The sequence below is a fragment of the Heloderma suspectum genome, chromosome 5 (assembly GCF_057233095.1).
Source record: "Heloderma suspectum isolate Gila_16-S chromosome 5, 16-S_ref, whole genome shotgun sequence".
Taxonomy (NCBI): domain Eukaryota; kingdom Metazoa; phylum Chordata; class Lepidosauria; order Squamata; family Helodermatidae; genus Heloderma; species Heloderma suspectum.
The window spans coordinates 230297336-230318184 of record NC_139462.1 but is presented as its reverse complement, the minus strand read 5'-3'; the positions used below and the strand labels follow the sequence as shown (position 1 = coordinate 230318184).

At 48.3% G+C, this 20849-nt stretch overlaps 1 protein-coding gene across 9 annotated transcripts in view; it reads right to left on the bottom strand.

Moving 5' to 3' along the window:
• NBEAL2 (neurobeachin like 2) overlaps nt 1–20849 on the bottom strand; it is a 190276-nt gene that overhangs the window by 51676 nt on the left and 117751 nt on the right. For 7 of the 9 annotated variants that reach the window (XM_084859500.1, XM_084859499.1, XM_084859498.1 and 4 more), the window contains exons 9-14: nt 19835–19941; nt 14575–14652; nt 7022–7105; nt 6190–6288; nt 2725–3308; nt 629–761 (exon numbers count right to left, since the gene is read on the bottom strand). In XM_084859500.1, coding sequence (XP_084715626.1) covers nt 629–761; nt 2725–3308; nt 6190–6288; nt 7022–7105; nt 14575–14652; nt 19835–19941 — 1085 coding nt within the window. The remainder of the gene's footprint in view (nt 1–628; nt 762–2724; nt 3309–6189; nt 6289–7021; nt 7106–14574; nt 14653–19834; nt 19942–20849) is intronic. The other 2 variants (XM_084859495.1, XM_084859496.1) reach the window with 1 other exon arrangement.

Sequence of the window (20849 nt, the reverse complement as noted above, 5' to 3'; positions counted from 1 at the left end):
AAATTTAGGCTACTGCGTCCCAAGTTCACTGGAAGACATCCAGCTTTGCCAAAGATGCAGGATAAAGCCTGACAACGGATCTGGTTGCAGCATAGCTAGCAATTGGTTTGTGGCAGGGGCGTTGCTAGACCTGGGTTCATGGGGCCCCAGCCACACATCTATTTCCCAGGGCCCAGGATCTATGCCACAAAAGCCCTGAGTGCCCATGGGTGCAAATGGAGGTTTTTTTTCCTCCGCTTAATTGCCATTCAGGGGGCAATGCAGCTGGGGAGGAAAGTTAACTCTTCCTTTCCCACATGCTGCATCATTCCCCCCTGCCCCAATCTTCCCCTACATGGCAATTAAGCTTAGAGAAAATCTGATCTGGGTGCAAATTAATTGAAGAGTTTATTTTATTCGAGATGATTTGGATGAGAAGTTCATAGGCTGGCCTTGCCTTCTGTGCAATTTAAATAAATTCTAAAAGTATTTCTACATTTGCATAGATAAACTAGCAGATGCAGATTTTATGCAGATTTGTATCATATTGGCCTGGGGCCAGGAGTGTCTAGGTGCCTAGCAGCGCCTCTGGTTCGCGATTCTTCTAGCGCATCTGAACAGAGTCTGGTACAGCTCAGTCTTCACTCACCCAGGCTGCATCATTGAAAGGAAACTCAGGCAGGGCCACTGTCATATACTCCTTTTTGGTGCAGACAGCCACCACCAGCATCCCATCGGCCGTGAAGAAGGCCTCAAAACCCGTCCCGCTGGCTGTGAAGAAGCTGGTTGGGGTGGAATGGAAGGACAGGAGGGTGACTGGGTTAGTCACAGGTGGCCTGATGACAGGGGGAGGTTCTTCCTTACCCAGAGAAGCCCAACTGAGCCCACCCCACGTGCTGCCAACAGGCCCCTCTCACCCACTTTTCTTGACATGAATCATAGAACAGTGGGGTTGGAAGGGGCCTATAAGACCATTGAGTCCAACCCCCTACTCAGTATAGGAATCTAAGTCAAAGCAACTCTGACAAGTGGCTGTCCAGCCTCATTTTGAATGCCTCCAGTGTGGCATATAGATCCAACTATATGCATCACTGACAATGGGGTTTCCGGGGTGCAGGATGGGGAACTACTTTTGCAAAGCATGATCCTCAGCTGGAAGCGTCCAGTTCTCAGAAACTTTGATAGCACCAAAAGATAACATGTCTCCCCACACATTGGAAATAGATTCTGGGGACGCTGAGGGAAATTGTGGAAGTAGAAGGGGCACTAATGTTTGTTGAGAAGCCATCGGGAAATGAATGTATTCAAATGTACATTCAGGATATGACAACAATGTAACGAAGGCTACAACCTCTGATCCAGAGGTGCTGAACCTCAGATCTGTGGGCCAGATCTTTGGGTTCCCCAAATGGGCAGGCCCCCTTTCCCTGGCCCCACCTCTTTTCTCCCAACTGCTTATCATTTGATAGTTTCCTGCCTTTTGCATGGTTTCCCCCATTTCTAAAAGGTTGAAATGCCTCTCGTAAGGCTTTAAGATAAAGCATGCTGGTATTTTGGGCTGGCCCACTTTGGCCTTCTGTCTCAGCCACCCCTGGAATGTGGCCCCCAAGAGCTTCTCTGAAATTGGGCAGAAAGAGGTTCAACGCCCTTTAGACTAGGCAGAACTTTGGTCTATTTCAGCAGAATTCATCCCTCAGGCTGAAAGGGGGTTGTCATCCCTCCTCTAATCTAGCCTTTCCCAAACTAGGGTACCCAGAGGTCATTAGATTACAGCTTCCATCATCCCCAGCAACTGGCCATGCTGTCAGGGGTCGCTGGGAAATGTAGTCAAACACTGCCTGAGGTCCCAAGGTTGGGAAAGGCTGCCAAATAGTTGATTAAGCAACAGGGGGCAGGTCCAAACACAGGGCTGTAGGCCTGCAAGGGAGAATGCTCTCAGATGGGGAAGCTGGTCTTGGGAGTGCCTACTGAGGGATTTGGGGACGATGTCCACGATGGGGACAAATCTGCAATTGGATTCTGAGTGCTGCCACAAGGGGGAGTGAGTGCCAAGGAACTTGGGATATGTACTTGAGAATAGGGAGGTATGGGAATTTCGTTCCTGTTTGCCAGTCATGTGAACAGGTCCCATTTGCAACCCCAAACATGAAAGTGAGCAGGAGCACAATTCCCAGGAAACTGTCACAATCTGTGCTCAAATGTCCATGCTTGTGTAAGTGCACACATCCAAAAATGCATGTGTGTCCCCCCCCGCCCCAATCATGTTCACACTTTAGTGTATGGGAGGAAGTGCACATGTCCCCTGTTCGAAAATGTGCACGCTTCCTGCTGGGGAAACTATAGCAGCGATGCTCGCATCCCGGAGCAAGAACAAGGCAAGACGAGCCGCGAGGTGGACCATGGAGGACCTCAACGAGGTCGAACGTCACTCCTTCTCCCATCCCGACTTGAGAAAATCCAGGAGGGCCGACTTTGCAAAAAACTCGGAGAAACTTGCAAAATGTGGGAGGCTGGGCACCTACATTTGTTCGCAAGGCCAGATGCCTACTTGGCCACCCTCCCCGGCGGTTGTGGGTTTGTGAGCACAACTGCCTGCAGCCCTCACAGTTTCCTCTCCCTCCATCCTCCCCAACCAGGTGCCCTCCAGATGCATTGGGCTACAGTGGGAGTTGTAGTACAACACAGCTGGAGGGTGCCAAGCTGGGGAAGATGATCTAGCCTCCCCCTCTTCCACCTCTGCCAAACCTGTACAGCTGCTTCCGCTTCAGCCTGGCCGCCTCCTCCGGAGAGTCCTTGGCCTCTTCCACAAGGCACACCCAGGCGTGAAAGGCAAAGCCGCTTCCAGGCCATTTCTGAATGGCGGGCACCATAATCCCGGCCATGCTGGGGGTGAGGTCAAAGTACTGCAGGGCCCGCTCTGGCCCGTCCTCCCGGGCCATGCCCGAAAGAGCCCGGATGACTTGGGTGGTGTACGGATGGGGCCCCTTGCCCAGGTCCGTCCGAAGGAGCTTGAGGAGCTGCCTCAGTTCGCCTGGCCGGATAGAGAGGCTGCCCAGCACCTGCAGCAGGTAGATGAGGTTCTCAGAGCACTTCCTGTCCAGCTCCTGCTCCGCCATGCAGAACGCGTCCAAGAGGCAGCCGACCATCCCCGCCTTCACGCATGTGGTGCGGCTCTGGAGGGAGGCGTCGCAGATTTTTTTGAGCCAATCCGAAAGGAAGACCTGGAGGTCTGGAGACCTCAGCTCCGGGATCCAGGTGATCAGAATCAACAGGGGCTGCTCATTGTGGATCTGACGCAGAGGGAAAGCGCTGTGGTCACCTTCGACGGCCTAAAGGACAACAAAAAACAAAAACAAAGCCGAGAGCCAACTTTCAGTCAAACTCATTGTTAATTGGCTGAGAAAATAACTTTCCCCTCGAACTGACCTCATAGAAAGAGGGACGCTCTGGAATGGCCCAAGGTTCAAGCATAATTGTGCTACCGCATTGCACCTTGCAATATGCCAGAGAGATGAACTTCCGTTTTTCCTCATAACTCTTATACTGGAGGAGGGAGGGATCCCTGCTGCAAGGCCAAGATCCAGCAACCTCTGGAGCCCTGGCATCGCCAGTCCAAGGACCTCCAGTTCAAGCAGGCCGAGAAAGTTATATATTTGCACAATCGAGACTGTGAATTCTTATCCTGAGACAAAAAGCCCAGCTAACACAAACAAAGGACATGGGAATGCTTTGGTCAATACTGTTTTTTTCTTCATGACTTCTCTCACGGGACGTAGTGTGTATCTAGGGATTTACGAGCTCCACCTAAACATTAAACCCGCCCAAAGACAAACCTGCTAATATTTGCCTGACCATGAAATCCTAGAGTCTAGGATCGAGACACAAAAGGAAAATTGCTGGGGAAGATGGGCAGGAGAGTGCTGTTGCACTCGTGTCCTGCTAGTGGTTTCCTGATTGACAGTGGGCTGGCCACTGTGTGAACACAATGTTGGACTAGATGGACCCTTGGTCTGATCCAGCAGGGCTCTCCTTATGTTCTTAAGAAAGGTGAATGTGAAGAACCCCTGGTCTAACCCAAGTCGACTCTTTCAACATTCTACAACCTGTGACCTAACCGGTGAATGAGTAAGGGAATGAGCAGGCCCCAACTTAGATGGATTTTAAAAAGGGAAATTTGTGGAGGGGGATGGGTCTATCAATGGCTACCAATCATGATAACTAAATGGAACCTCCATTTGGGGCGGGGGGCAAAAACACTAGAATGCTGTTGCCCTTCATGCTGCTGTCGGGGCTCCCAGAGGCATGTGGCTTGCCACCATCGGAAAAAAGATGATGGGCTCGAATCGTTTGGTGGTTTCTTGACTTTTGTGCAGTTTTTTCCCCATTCTAAAGGATTGTATTGTCTCGCCTTAGGCTTGGTTACTGGCAGTAAGAGCTTCCAGCTAAAATATGCTGGCATTTTGGCCCTACCTCCTTTGCCTTTGCCCCTGCCCACCACTGGAACTTGGCCCCCGAGAGCTTATCTGAAATGGAAATCAGCCACCAGGCTGAAAGAGGTCCAACGCCCCTGGTCTAGATGGCCGCTACCCCCCACTCCTTTAATTCCAGCCACCAAAAGTGAACAAAAGAATTGGTCCCAATGCTTCTGAGACTTCCACACTGAAAGCTGGGGTAGAAGGTGGCAAGGTCCCTCTCACCTCTCCAATCACATTCCAGCTGCTTTGCACTCTGCTCCGCAACAGAGCCAAATGCCTCCAACGGGGGATCTGGGCAAACTAAGGAGGGCATGTCAATGAAACTGGCTAGTATAGGGCACCTTCTCGATAGCAGGGGAAGCAATTTATTAATAGCCATTTCTGACATCTAAACCAGGAGTTCTGCAGCTGTCACGGCTGTGTGCAGTCCCTCAGCAACCAATCTCTTTTCTTTATCTTATTATCTTGAGCTCAAAGAGCTAATTAAGGGGAAACTCACACTGCCAGCACCCGCCCCGCCCCTGGGACTTGACACTACTGATAGGTTCAAGGCTTGCTTTGTTCTGTTAAAACATGCACTGGGGATCTAGCTGGCCACGCCCACAATCCCAGCTCCTTACATCCAGATGCATGTGGGGAGATGGTGATGCAAGGATGTTCCAGCCAGCTGGGGTTGAGAAAAGAAACCCAGCTCCATCAAACGTTCACAATGGGAGACAGGTTGCAGGGGCCCAGACTAGTTGCTGGAATTCTTGGCTGGGGACTGACACCCAGATTCACTCTTATATTCCTTTGGCTTTTACAGAAAAGCATCCCTAAGCCTCTTGGAAGAGGTCCTGGGGCTTCTGTGGTCAGAAACACACATGTCACTGGGCCATGAGCCCTTAATCTCATTCATACCCAACTACCCTGAAGTCTGGAAAGCTGCCAAATTTAAAGGGCTGCCCAAGACATCTTGCTGCTTGAAGGGAAGCACAAGACGCCCCCCACCCCCACAGCCCCTGATTCTACATGCAGAAGCTAGCAGGCACAGGGGAGGCTCCATGGAACACACAGTTCTGTTCTCCAACACGGGAATGGCCAAGCAGCTGCCCCCTCCACACCACCCAGCATCTCCCACCTGAGGCTGACTGCCTTGCTCTGCCTAATGGTAGGACTGGCCCTTTCTAAACTGAGCAACTTATGTGAAACACATTGATCCAGATTTGCCAAAATGGGTAAACAAGTGGCACCTGCAGCAAGAAGTTGCTGCGTATCGTTCCAGCCAGCCACGCTCTGTTCCAGGATATGCCATTCCATTCCCTCCACCGCCGCAACAGTCAGTCAGCATTCCATGCCCACCGAGCATGCTGAGTCCTCACTGAGCTGTTTATGGGGTCACACACCCATGCCCCAGAGTTTTTTTCCTGGAAATTTTTCGTATATTTGCCAAACCTAGGGTTCCCCTGAGCCTGCTGAGACCTCTCTCTTGTGAATGGATGGTACCATTTTGGGTACATAAGGGCAGGCACTCAGAGAATTTAGTTTGCTATTAGTATATATGATTTATTCAGGCTGCAGAATTTAGATTTTGTAGTTAGAGGATTGTCATTGTTATAGTCACATGTTTCCAGATGTATAGGCCATGACACTCTTGCAAAGGGCAAGTGAGTGGGTCCCTTACAACACTACCTCTCCTCTTTTGCCTTGGGAGGATGAAAGATTCTATATTCTGCAAGTCAAAAAGGGTTCTCACCATGTTTAGGAGCTCCTGCAGCAGCCTCCTGGTTGGCTGACTCTGACTCTTCAGAACTTCATATAAGTGGGAATAGCCAATCCTTTCTTTGAACACCTCCTGGAAAAGCCAACGAACCTTAAGGATTAGCTATACCATGGTGTAGTTCACTTCTGCCATCCTGCCTCAAACCAATGCCTGAAATGCTTTTTTGGAATAGTTCAGCTAACAAAAGTAAAAAAAGCCTAACAATCAACTCCCTCCCCCGCCCACTTTTCTTAGGGCACAATCCTTATGCATGTTAGACAGAAAAAATTCCTACAACTCCCAGAATTCCCCAGCCAACATGGCTTCATGGGGAATGCTGAGAGTTTTAGGACTTTTTTCAGTTTAAACATGCGTAGGATTATGCCCTTATTTGATTTATAGCCTTGCTTCACTGAAGGGTATGTATATCTTGCATATGTGCACTTTTGTCAAGGAAATGCATGAGCAGGCATCTGGAGTTGAATCTGGCATTGCAAGAACCTAGTTTTTAAAAAACATTTCTAGTCCTTATGGTTCCAGAAACAAATTTTCTTTTTGTACCTATCAAATAAAGTGACATCAAGACGATAATAGGCTAAAATAAATAAATAAACCATATGTAGAAGAATGGTTAAAACCACAATCTTTTTGTTCTTTGGACAACAAACCTGTTTTCATTTAGTAAATATTTTAGAAGTCTTTTCTTCCTTTACCTTGTTAAGACTATTACCTGTTCCTCTGTTTTGTGAGAAAAATGGCTCCAACTAAAACAATATACACGGCTTCCCATTCTATCTTGGCATTCTAAGTGGCAAGCACGCATTACCTTGGCTGAGGGGGAACTGCTCATGATAGAGGTAAGCACTCCAATTGCGTGAATGGAAATGGCGTCAGAATTGTTATCGAAAACCTGAAGACAAAACGGAAGAGGGTAAATAAGCCTTAGTACTCAACATCTACTTACCTCTTAAGATATAAAATCTTGGTTATGCTTGGCTGGCTGCTATCTCAAGCACTCTCTGTATGGCACCCTCTAACCCTGAGCAATTCTTGTTTCGTAAACTGACTATTATGCCGACCTATATCACAAAAGGGGATGCCAAGCAAAGGGATAAGAGCCACGCTTGAATGTTATTTAGCTCTTCAAATCACAGAAAATACCTACTATAAGATAAACAATCACGTTGCAGGGATTAAACCTCTCTCTGCTTTCAGATTGAAAGATTAACCGGTACAGAGCAAGTATGGAAGAGACATAGACTCAAGATTCTTACATTTGATGAGTTGAACAAAAGAACACCCCCCCCCAACCATTACATTAAGCCGCAGTGTACATCACAAACAAGCAGGCAAATTAAAGCTGCAAGACATGTTAAAGACATGAGTAAAATAGACATTTAAAGGGTGGGAAAGGCAGCTTAACATTTGCTTGTGTTTTCCATTCTGCTGTAGTCAACATTATCCCAAACTCTTAATTCACCTTTTTGTGTTAATAGCTCTGGCTGCAATCCAGAGAAAGTTAATCATCCTCCACTTGTCCTAAGTGCACCTTGCTTCATCACTTGGGCTGTAACTGCTGCTTTGTAGGGCTTAGTTCTCACCCAGATGATAAACCTGCATCTGAGCAGTACCACTTTATTAATTTATTTAACCATTTCCATCCCACCCTTCAATACAGCATTTCCAGGGTGGCTGCAGACCGCAGAGAGGGGCTCATGTGATGGAATGTTTCTCCATCAAAACAAATCCCTGACACATAGAAAATTGACTAGAACCCTTCTTCCCTCACAAGCTCGTTTTCTATGGGCAGGGGTTGTTGTTGTTGTTGTTGTTGAGCAATATTCCCTCGTGTTGCTCCACCCTGAAGTCTGAAGCAGTACAGCCAGAAACAGATTTACCACTTTAGTGAGGTTAGGTGCTCCCTTTGGATTCGGATTCACTAAGCTCCTTGTGCATTCCAGTGTTGTACACACGCACACACAGACATGTACACCCTTTTAAAGCTTTTTGCTTAGGCAGGATATTGGATAATTATTTGGTTCACCTGTTCCTAATCTCGAAGTCAGCTTTCACCCCTGTGTGGTGCACATAATATTCCAACAATATGTGGGCAATTTGGAACCCTGTTTCATACCAGCTATTAATTTGCAGAATCTAGTAGTTCCTTGGGCCTAACACAGAGGTGGGCCACGTGGGGCTTTCCTGTTGTTTTGGCCTACAATCCCCATGATCCCCCACCATTGGCTATACTGGTTAGGACTGATGGGAGTTGTAGGCACAAACATCTGGAGGGCCACAAGCTCCCCCCGCCCAATACTACTAAAAGGATCTCCTCCATGTGGTGCATTCATTTGCTTTGTAGCAGCCCTGCCCTAATATGAAAGCAAAGAGTGTTTGTTCATTTGGTGAAAATATGTAGAAAAACATAAAATTATCTGCAAATGCAGCCATGCTGGCGACAACACTAAGCCATAGTTTATGTTGTGCATGGTTTGTTGCTTTAGCCATGAATTGTTTTGCAAACGAGCAAACAAACCGTAGCTTGCTCTCTTCCCTATTTCCAGTTTGTTACACTCCTGCTCATTTTGCCAGCCATCAGAGTAGTTTCATTTTCAGACCGCTTTTGCTGGGCATCTCTTTTTCAGGGCAGGCAGCAGGGCAAAGCAGCCAGGCATAAGCCACGGTTCAGGTTCAAACAATCGCAACAACCCATGGCTTAAATAAGCCCGAATTTGTCAGTCTATATTTGTGGTTTACAGCTTGTTAACAAACCATGGGTTTGTTTCCAGGTTGGGTCCAGACACAACAACAAGGCAGATTTCAACAAACCACACCATGGTTTAGCCTTATGTGCAAACTGGGCTAATGTGTTTACCAGCCATTCAAAATAAACCTTGACAGTATGTGACATGGAGCCGATACACAACACAGTGCCTTAGTGTTCACACACAAGCATTTTCAACATGAATGTGTGAGAGAGACATCCTCCGCCGCACTCAGAGCTGTACCTTTTAGTGATCCAGAGGAACCTGCAGAACTGCAACTTGAACTCCTCCCTCTGAACACCATTCTCAAAAGCCAAAAAGCAGACTCCCTCCCCCCCCTGCCCCCAATCTCTCCAAAAGACAGGACAGGCACAGTGATTTGCCAGGGACACAGACTGGAAAACTGGTAAAACAGGAACACTTCAAGCAGGCCTCCTGGTGCCCTCTAGAGCTGGAGTACAACTCCCATCATCTCCAGCCATTGGCCATGCTGGCTGGGGGATGATAGGAGCTGTAGTCCAACACATCTGGAGGGCAACAGGGTGGGGAAGGCTGCTCTGTATGCTACACTTTGGGTTTCAGCTCAAGTCATAACTCTACCCAGAGTGAGCCCATTCCAGGAAGGAACAGGGACCCAGGGTTGGAACCTGCCACACACCTCTTCCAGGCCTGGATTCGGGTGTGGCTGCTCTCAGCTCTAACACAGCCTCCACTCCGAAAGCCACAGCGTTTACAAGAAGAGCCCTGCTTCATCAGATGCAGGAAGTGGGCAGTAAAGGTGTAAATGTTATAGTGAGCTTTTAAGGTTGTAACAGGACTCTCCTTCTTGTTTTCTTCTACAACAGACAAAGGCTGCTACAAACATAGGAAATTCATGAGGAGGAAGTAGTCATTGAAACGAAAGCCTTTAACGTTTTTTAGATACATACAGCATGCAGCGCTTTTGACAGTAGCCAGAGACAGGGTCATACTTGGAGGGCTGGGGCATAGACAGAAATTTAATTTTGTGCTGGCTGAGTTGTATGTTGGAAGTTGATGCCAAGAGAATCCATCTAATATGTTCTGTGCTTCTTGAATTGGCGGTGTGTGTGTGCGCGCATGGGTGCTTGAGTTCAGCTTTGTGAACAGGAAACAAAGGAGGCAGCGGGATGGAGGCTGAATTTCACATTTGATTGGAACTAACTGGCCAGCCAGGCAAACACACAAGTGAAATCACATTCTAGTCCAAACACCAGCAGGGAACCAGCAGTAGTAAGCTGCAAAGGTTTCAAGGTTTGGCAAGGCAGACACGTATAATTAAGTTGCCCTGAGAGACTCCAAGCTGTGAATACTTTTCAGCTGTTCCACCTGCAGGGCTGAGATCACCTTCCTTTTGACAAGAGATTACCTCGGCTACTTTCCCTCCTGAGGCAGCCTCCCGCCGCCTTCTTCAGGATGTCACTGCCGCCAAAGGTGCCAGCTTCTAAAGAGCATCTGTTTCCCTGGCTGCAGAGACCCAATAACTATTGTCAGTCGGTGATGCTGTCACGGATCTGGGGCCGTAACAATTGTGGGGAAGGGGGATCTGCTTACTCTTAATAAGGAAGCTTCTGGTGCTCTCAGCAAGACAAGGAGAACACATTGCTCGGTTTAGATGTAACCATGGTTTCACACTACAGGAACAAGTTGTGGCAAGCATCAGGCTTGCATGCTTGCCCTTCCATTCTCCTCTTTCGTGCCTGTGAGGAGGAGAAGCTTTGGATTTTAAACTAACCACAGTTTCTCATGCTGTCTGCATTCAAGGAACTGTGGTTTGTTTAAATCAGGGGTGTTTGGCCTTCTTTCAGCCCAAGTGCTGAATTCCATTTTGGAGAAGCTCTCAGGGGGCACCATTCCACAGTGGTGGTGGGGCTGAAAGCAAAAGGAGTGGTGCCAAAATACCAGCATATTTTAGCTTAAAGCTCTTATGGGCAGTAACTCAGCTTTAGGAGGGGCGTTCCAGACTTTTAGAATGGGAGAAAAGACAGCACAAATGCAGAGAAGCCGCCAAATGACTGGTGGTTGGTGGAAAGGGGTGGAGCCAGGGAAAGAGGGCATCGCCATTTGGGGACCCTGGAGGGTCAGACTGGGACCCCAGGAGGGCTGGATTTGCCTCCCGGGCCTGAGGTTCCCCATCCCTTGGTTCAAACTACGCTTTGGAACAAGGCAGGTCTCTCCAGATGTTTTGAACTACAATTCCTGTTAGCCCCAGCCAGAATGGTCAATGGTCAGGGGTGATGGGAGTTGTAGTGGAAAGCATCTGGAGGGACCCAGGTTGGGGGAGGTTGCCTTAGAAGACTCCAGAAGGGTAGCTGTATTAGTCTGTGGCAAAGATGACCAAGGGTCTTGAGGCATCTTGAAGAGTGATCCCTTTGTTTCATTTTAAAGTCTTATGAGTCCCCTTCTCTGTCAAAAGAACATACATGTACAATGCTGTATAAACCCCTCCAGCTCATAACATAACACGGTATAAACTCGACATCTCAACACAACATAATTTAAATTCACTGGCTCTTTTAGCCCACAAAAGATCGTGCTGCAAAGAACGTATGAGCCTTTAAAGTGCCACAGAATTCTTTGTTTTCCTGCTGTGTGGTCTGCATAATGCTTGCCAGTCCTGCGCTCACCACTTCCTGCAACGTGGATGCTTAACACAGGGTAGAATCAGTAACAGCAACCAATGGATGTAAAGTGGATGCAACCCTCTCCCTCACCAAAACCCCCACATAATAGAAGTGTCCCAGTATCTCAGCTGCGGCATACTGGGACATCAAGAAAGGATTCTGAACTGCTTCGGGGCTCAGTGGAATTGATGGCAACTCAACACCTTGCAGGATTGATTTTTAAAAAAAGCTTCTTGAACTCTCCACTCTCACTGGCAAAACTCTTCAGAGAACAGCATCAATTCTTGGCTTGTAAAATTGGATAGACCTAAGCAGGCCCTCTCTTATTTATAGCAGAGTGTGTGTTCTTTTGCTTGGAGATTTAGTCATTTAGTTAACTCCCACCCACCTTGTGTTGCTGTTGTCACCCAACGTTTGTTTGATCTTGCCTTCAGACACGTAGAACGTGCTTTTGGAAGGAACAGAGGCACCGGACACACTAAGTGGCTAATCCTGGCTGCAAGGCATTCTTGGGTCAGACCAGACGCACCAAGCATGCAGAGTTTCAGAGTTTGGCACACTGAAAGCCTCTCTGAGTTAAAATGAAAAGAGAAGGAACACACAGTGTGAACCTCCCCAGCATGCATCACACATAACGCCATGCCACAATTTATGTTAAACATGGTTTGTTGCTTTAGCCATGAATTGTCTTGCAGGTGAACAAGCCACAGATTACTTCCCCTACTTTTGGTTTGTTTCTCTCCTGCCTATTTTGCCAGCCCTCGGAGCCGTTTCATTTTAAGGCCAGTCTTGTTGGGCATATCTCTCTGTTTCAGGGCAGACAGCAGTGCAAAGAAGCCAGGGATATGCCACATTTCTCAGTTCAGGCATTGTGACAAGCCATGGTTTGAACAAGCCAGACTTTGTAAGCCAACTACGAATTATGGACCAGCTCATACAATCACTGTGGCTTCAACAAGCCATGGTGGCTTATTTAAGTCGTGGTGCATGCCAGCATGTGCCAGGCTCCATTTGCCTAATTACCTGCCTGGTTGCAACTTGTCATTTCATCCGAACCTGGGCAGCATGACTTGTAGGAGGGGGAACAACCCCCAAATAACCCATGGGCTGGTTGGGGGTTATTTGAGCATTGTTTCCCCCTCCAACAAGCCAGGCTGCCCAGGTCGAGATGACATGACAAGCTGCACCCAGGCAGGTAATTAGGCAAATGGAGCCTGGCACACACCAGGGCTTAAATAAACCTCCGTGGCTTGTTTAAGCTGCGGTGATCGTGCAAACCAGGTTTATAGGTTGTATCTGTGGTTTTTAGCTGGTTACCAAACCATGATTTGTTTGCAGGGATGGGTTCAGACACGATGACAAGACAGATTTCAACAATCACACCATGGCTTTGCATTAAGTGTGAACCAGGCCATATTCTCCAGCTTCCCAGAAATGACATTAGCCCAGTATGAAGAACTGGAACCTAGTAGGCCCCGACTATGCATTAGAGCATAAGAAGAGCCATGCTGGATCAGACCAAGAGCCATGCTAGACCAGATCTAGTCCAGCATTCAGTTCACACAGTGGCCAGTCAGAAGCCCACAGGAAACCCACAAGCAGGACATGAGTGCAGCAGCACCCTCCTGCCCATGTTCCCCAGCAACTAGTGTACAAAGGCACACTACCCCTGATCCTGAAAGTGGCATATACTGGAGGAAGCATATAGCCCCCCTGCACAGCTCCAGCAGATTCTACCTCCCAGACACCATATCAGGTGAGCCCAAGCTGGATCAGGCCCTCTTTCCCACAGTGGCCAACCAGATGCCTGTGGGAAGCCTCACAGGCAGGGCATGAGGGCAAGAGCCCTTCCCATTCTTCCTCCCGAACAGCTGGTATTCAGAGGCACGCTGCCTCGTAACAAGGCAGCAGATGGCTCCCCTACAATATTCATTCTCAAATAAATAGCCTGACAGTTCTGCACACAGTTTCCTACACCCAGGAAGAGCTGAGGCCCAATTATCAGGCCAAAGAGCAATGGGAGAAAGCCAGGATGAATCGATTTGCACGAGATAATTTCACATGGTAACTATCTTGCTCAGATGTGCCTTCCCGTGGACGCATCTGAGCTGGGTGTTTACCCCACAAAGGAAAAGGAAGAGGTTGCCCCGATATGGTAAAGTTCCAGCAGTCACTGCACGAGGAGGATGTGCTCAGAAAGAATATTCAGCACTGTGAACAAGAAGGTGGAGATGGCCTTGTTGGTGATGTCGCCACATGGAAAGACAGACAACAGGTGGGAATCAGGCCTGTTGAGTCAGCAGTCAGAGCTCAAGCCTGTGCCCAACACTACAGTCAGACAGAACAACAGAGAGGGGGCAGGATCACATCAGTTTATTACATGCTTTACAGCCCCCCCCCCCCATCCTCCCATGCAAGAATACACGCAGACAGAAAAACCAGAAGGGTGGAAGTTGCTCCGTCATCTCTCAAGCCCCCATACTGTACTTGCTGAGGGGAACGAGACAAACACAAGTTGGAAGGGTGCTACATGCATGTCACAGTGAGACTGTACCTGACCAGAGACTGCTTGCATGTCCATAGGGAAGACCTGCCTTTCATACTGAGAATTCAGGCCCTAGGAAGATGGGCAAAAGTTCCACTGGTGGCAAGAAACCACCAACCATGCACCATATGGACCGTTCTCCATTCTAGCCATTATCCCACAGATGCCCGGCCTGAACCAGTGGGGAAGGAGGTCTAAATGAAAATGGGGACTTGCCTCCTCAGTCATTCTTTCAAGTTAAATGCCACCTTTTGATTGAAAGAATTGACACGTTGTCCACTACTTTTCCCTTCTAGGTTTTTGAGCATTGCTGACTTAAAGGAAGTGTGCCAAAGCTGGTGGGAAACCCCCATCCGCGCCCAAAAGGAAAGCAGACCTCATGCATCCCACGTGCAAACCCGTCACACCACAAGTGGGCAGGCAATACCTGATGGATATCCATCTCGGTCAACAGCCGCATGGCGAGATCACTCCCAGGTGCTTTGCACTCACCACTCAGGTAGAGCTGTCGGAAACGGGGTCAGAAAAGCAACGTCATTCAAAAGAAGGAGAGAAGGGCGGAGGGAGGGAGAAGGTGTTAGGTGGGAAGATGTGCCTCCAAGTACAGGATGGACACAGGCTGGAGCAGGGTTAAGCCACAGCTGGGTTAAAGGCCACACGGTTTATTACATCTGTATTTTCCCAAAGGTAGAAAGCTCTCGGCAGATCCAAGGCACAAGCTGGCCAAGGCGCACCTAATCTTTGGCTTTGCTGTGATAAGGACTGTCATGTTTCTCTGCACTTTTGCTCTATGCCAACTCGGGAACCTGTATGTTATGTTCGTGGCAAGAGGCAGATCAGAGGTACAGCTGGCCTTTTGTGTTTTCAGAAATGGAAAGCAGCCATTGCTTCTCTACCCCAAAATGCATTGCTAGGTGTAATTTGATGCTATCTGGCCAAATGTTTGGAGTTTTCTGTTTCCATCTCTTGCTTTCTGTATTACCTAGCCTGATAAAGAGTTCTTGAAAGCTTGCAGATTTTTGTGGAATTTTGGTTGGTCCTAATAAAGGCATTTTCCAACTGTAGATCTTTTCTTTCTCGCATGGACCAGCACGGCTATCTTTGTTGTTTTAGAACCAGACTGAAGCTGAAACCAGGCCTATGAGGGAATTTGACCCCAGTTTCAGAACCGACTCCTGCATTACACTGTTATACACAAAGTCCACATTCATGCATGAGGATGTATCTATTAACATGAGACATGGCCATATGCTAAGGGTCTGCAGAAGTACAGAAAAAGAGAAGCATATGAGGCACGGAAATCTACCTCCTGGAAATCTCAGCTTCCATTAAAAAAGAGGGGTTTCTAGCCCTTATGACCATAAATTTATGCCTGAAAGCAAATGGACAATGCTCTGTGAAATCCTGGAAATCCAAGAGCTTGGTGAACATTTCCAGTAACTGGGGCTTCTGTGCAGCCCTAGCCATGGCAACACATCTTTTCTCCTTAACACCCCCCCCCGAAGAATCAGATCCCCATATGTGCTCCGCTGTGCTTGTACCATGACATGCATACACACTACTATGACAATCCCCACGTTACTAAGAGAAACCTCCATCCATGAAACTGAGCCCAAGTGTATTTGCCCCTTTCAAAAAAGGAGGAGAGAAATGGTCCTCACTTCCTGGGAATGGTGATGTCAATTAAAATCAATAGCATGGTCTCTAAAGCATTTTTCCCAGAGGCATCTCACACTGCAGACATTACACTGATGCCTAAATTGCAGCACAGAGAAGAGGAGAAGCCTGGTTAAGATTCCAATGCTGTGTGTTTAAGAAGGGTTGTGGCAAAGAGCATCAAAGCAATTATTGTTAAGATGGCAGCTTAACACCTCAGGGTGGCTAGCTCCGCAACAGGCCAAAGAAACGAGGACCAAACAAACCATTTCCACTCTTCTAGTGACATTAGACTGGTAGGTCTGAAACTGCCTGTTGGCAAACTGGCATCCAGGTAAGCACCTGCATGCATGCGCCACTCTCTCTCTCCCTCTCTGGCCAGGGTGTTGCAGAAATTATGCAGCAAGAAAAGCTGAATTCCATGTCTGGAAGAGATTATGCAAAGCCTGTGTGCGTTTGCATAATCTATTCCACTTTAGCTAGCTATGGGGGATGGCCACACAGTTATATACAAAGCATTGAAGAACCTCACTCTGATGGGTGGGAAGGCCTGCTCATCTTCCTCTCCCACCACCCAACTTCTGAGATTTCTCCAGCAAATTTTCAAGCCAACAGCAGGGAGAGGGACAAAGAAATGCAGCCACTGTGGCTCAGCAGGTGGGGAACCCCATGCCCCCCTCCAATTTCTTACTTCCACAGCTTGCCTGCTCTGATATGTGGAGGAAAGGGACAGGTCAGGAACTGAGCCAACAAGCAGCAGTGAGAGTTGGGTGGGATCAGTGGAAGCCACAGTATGTTCACTCATGGTTGGGCAAGCAGAAGCTGGTGTTGAAATCAGAAATGGCATTTCAGCAACAGGGAGAGAAGCAGGGCAAGGAAGGATGGGAGCCAAGGAAGTCAGGCATGGCTTGCTGGCAATGGTGGTTGTTCTGAACAATAGAGGGCTCCCAGCCAATTCACTGTCAAGACTGGTGGACAACCCAAGGCCTGAGAGATTGGTATGGGCAAGGAAAGTTGGACAAAGTTCAACAGTTGTCAGACTTTTCAGGCTGGTCGACTCATGGAAGCTTCAAAATCCAAAAGGGCCTCTGGATCAAACTCCATGGGAGAGGACCTCCAGATTAATCCACATCTCAAGGGCAAAGATGATTTGTCCCCTGCTGCTGCGACTGCTGGACCTGCTCCTACAAGCTGGGGAGGGACTGCAGCTCATTGACACATCCCCGAAGCAGACTGTCAGGGTGGACACTGAGCCCATAGAATCCCAGAGTAGTTCTGATTCGGAGGAAGAGCAGTCGCTCCTGGGAGAGGAGCGCGCCCCTTTTTCCCAGGGCCCGCAGCTGACAGAGATTCCTCCCACCCACATTCCTAGATTAGAAAGCAGTCCAGGGAGTGACCCAGCACCGATAGCAGACTGGTTGGATGCGCGGCGTAGACGCAGAGAGCGGCGCCAAATGGAGAGCGCGGAAAGGAGGCGTAGCGCCCGGTTGGTGCTCAAAGAACGGTTGCGCCCAGAGGATCCAAGGGAAAAGGGGAGGGATTCTCCCTAGTCCTTAAGTTCAGGGGTCTGCCAGTAACTGCCTTTCAAATGGGGACCAACTGTTCCAACTTAGGGCATAGGGATGCTGCTGCTCAGATCTAGTTGCTACCTGTAGAGTTGTAAGTTGTAAAAGAAGAATAAAGCTTTGAAAAGAATCCATTTGTCTGCGTCTGGACTTGGCTACTGGATTAGACTGAGAGAGCCCTCCAAGGAGCCCTTGACACAGACAGTCCCAGGCTCCATTCCTGGCATCTCTGGCTAAAAGGAACTCAGGGGTAGCGGGGTTGGCAGAGACCTCCCTCTGCTTGAGACCTTGGAAAGCTGGTGCCAGTCACAGTAGATTGGGGTGGGGATCCTCTTTCAGTCTGAAGGCTACATTTGATTTTGGAGAAGCTCGGCGGGGGGGGGGGGGCATACTCCAGTGGTGGGTGGGGCTAAAGACAAAAGGGGCAGAGCTAAAAATACCCCCCCCCCATATTGTAGTTTAAAGCTCTTCCTGCCAGTAACTAAGTCTTAGGAGAGACATTTCAACCTTGTAGAGTGGGGGGGGGGGGTGAGAAACAGCATAAAAGCCATGAAACTACCAAATTATCAGAGTTTGGGGGAAAGGGGAAGGGGCGTGGCCATCTGGGGAATCATGGAGGTCCAGGTTGGTACACCAAGAGGGCCAGATTTGGCCCCTGGGGCTGAAGACCCCCAGCCCTGCAGTAAATCATAACAGGCTAGGTGGGACAGGGGCCTGACTCGGTATCAGGCAGGTTTATCTGCCCGAATACTAATGACATTCTTAAAACGAAAACATTTCAGAAGGAGGGAGAGGAGAAAAAGCTGCACCTGGTTTGTTTAAAAAAATAAAAGTTAAAAATGAAACTCAAGAGAGCACACAAGATTCCATCCCTTGGTCTCTTGCTTTTGGCATAGTCATAACAGATATAAATCTTCCTGCTATTTACAAACACTGAAGATTTATTGGGCTTTCAAGGGATACGGCAGTCAAGGCAAAGGGAAACATGTATGGGCCTAAAGCCAGAGCCAGGTGTCCCCTCCCAGGTTGGGAACAGTGCCCAGAAGAGCAGTCATGTGGCCAGCAACCCGCCAGGACAAGACTGTCACGTAGAACTGGAAAGGAGCTGTGGAACACCTTGCCCAAGGTCCTGTCTCAGTTCAGGATATCCCTATTCCTGCATCCTCAGAGAAAGATGCCTGTACTGGCCAAGTTCTTGTTAAAAGTTTCCGAGGAAGGAGATTTCAAACCCTCCCCCAAGGCTTCTTTGCTCCCACTGCTGAATGTTCCTACAGTTAGGAAGTTTCCTAATGCTGAACAAAGGGCTGCTGCATAGCTTGCTTGGTTACCCAACACTGGGTCACTTGCAGGCAAGCGTGTAAACTGCCTTCATCGAAAAGCATTGTGTTGGAGATGACATCCCTTTGTGGTGTTTGATCCAGGATGGCCCTCCGCACGTGCAAGGCACCTTTTGCTCACTGCAAGCGAGGAACAAGCCTGTGTGAACTGGCCCCAAGTCTAACTTTGCATACTGGCTGCGCCCACACCAGCACCCTATCCCATATTGTTCTGCATGGTTTAAATGTCCTGTCTCCTTTTCCTGAGCGGTGCTTTCTGCATCTGCAGCCCCCCAAAAAACCTAAGACACACCCCAGACAATGCTGACAAGAGGCAGGTTGGAACCATGCTGGCCGACGGACGCTGGGAGTTGTATTGCAACATATTTGGAGGGCACCAGGCTAGGGAAGGCTGCCATAGACTGCCCAGCCCCCACTCTTGACTATCAAACAGAAGGATGCAGCATCTCCTTCAGGCAGAGGGCTGAATTCCATTTTGGATAAGCTCTCGGAGCCACATTCCAGTGGTGTGTGGGGCAAAAGGCCAAAGGGGGTAGGGCCAAAATACCAGCATATTTTAGCTTAAAGCTCTTACTGCCAAGTAATTGAGCTGAAGGAGAGGCATTTCAACCTTTTAGACTGTGGGGAAAAACTGTACAAAGGCCAAGAAATCACCAAACAAATGGTGGTTGGGGGAAAGGGGGTGGCCTTCTGGAGAGCCCTGGAGGGCTGGATTGAGATCCCAGGCCTGAGGCTCTTGATCTAGAAGCTCCTTCCCATAACCCAATATACCTCTCTTACTAAACCAACCCTAACAGCTTGTGTCCTTTGAAACTGCTATTGATGCTGTTCAGTTTACACCCTTGAAATTACTCACTTTTCCTTGATGCTGTAAAGGGGGAAACACAATCAGGCATGAGCCCCTAGTTTTAAAATCACCTCTGAACTCACACTCTTAGCTGCAGACCCTTTGTCTGCTATATTTTTATATTGCTTATCCTGCCCCTTCCTCCATGAAGCTTGGGGCAGTAACTGCCTCAAAGCTGAACACATTTTCAAAACAGTAGAAAATGAAAAAACTACCCAGAGGGCTCAGCTGAACACAACAGCAAATTCCAACTACAACAGTAGCGCTACGGTGTTCCCATACCTTACTGTTCTGGATCAGTCGGATGATATGCTCAAAGCAGTTATTGCTGAGGAAGACAGCCTGCAAAACTGGTCGGTCATCGCAATTTAACATTTCCGGAATGGCATCTAAAGAGGAGAAAGAAGACGGAGACTCTCATTAAACCACCAAATTCCGCCAACAATGCACAACCAGGCAGAGCTAGCTAGGTCGCACTTAAAACTGTATTGTTTCCTAAACATTAAGCATGGGGGTAGCCAGATAGAAAGATGGCGAGAAGAACTGCTCATTCAAGCACCATGAGAAGTGTGAGAACAGTTTTGAGTCCTGCAGGATCCTAACCTGCAAAGCTCTAATCGTCTTAGGACTGGGCTGTCTAAGGGACTGCCTGTCTCACTACGAACCTGCTCGAGTATTAAGATCTGCAGGAGAGGCCCTTTTGAGGGCACCATTACTCACAGAGGCCTGTATGCCAGGCATGCATGAAAGGGCTTTCTTTTTTGTTGCTCCCAAACGTGCTCCCTCAAGAACTACAATTGGCCTCTTTGAACCCTTTCTCTTGGCCTTTAGAAAAGTTGCAAGGACTCATCTTTTTAATTTAGGCTTTCAAAATGTTTTAATGTTTCTACTATTTCAATGCTCTTATTTTTATTGTTTTCAGGTTTTATTGTTTCACATAGTTGTACACCACGTTGATCGCTTTTTAGCAGATAAGATGGTATATAAATGTCAATACAAGGCCCGATACTGCTGCAATGCAGTCCAAAGAAACGAAGTGGGCCAGAACAGTATGGCCTGCCATATGTTCAACATACACAGGACTCTCATGAGTCACACACACTCAGCACCAGGTCCAAGCTTTGGGGCTGCAATTGAAAAGGGGCTGGATTAGCCACGAAGATGCTGTTGCACCCCCATTTTCCTAGTTCCAGGAAGTATTCTCTGACTTGAACTCTCCTTCTTCAACTCTCCACCCTAAAAATTTCTTAGGCTGCAATCCTATGCATGTTCAGAGAGGAAAAAGTCCTACAATTCC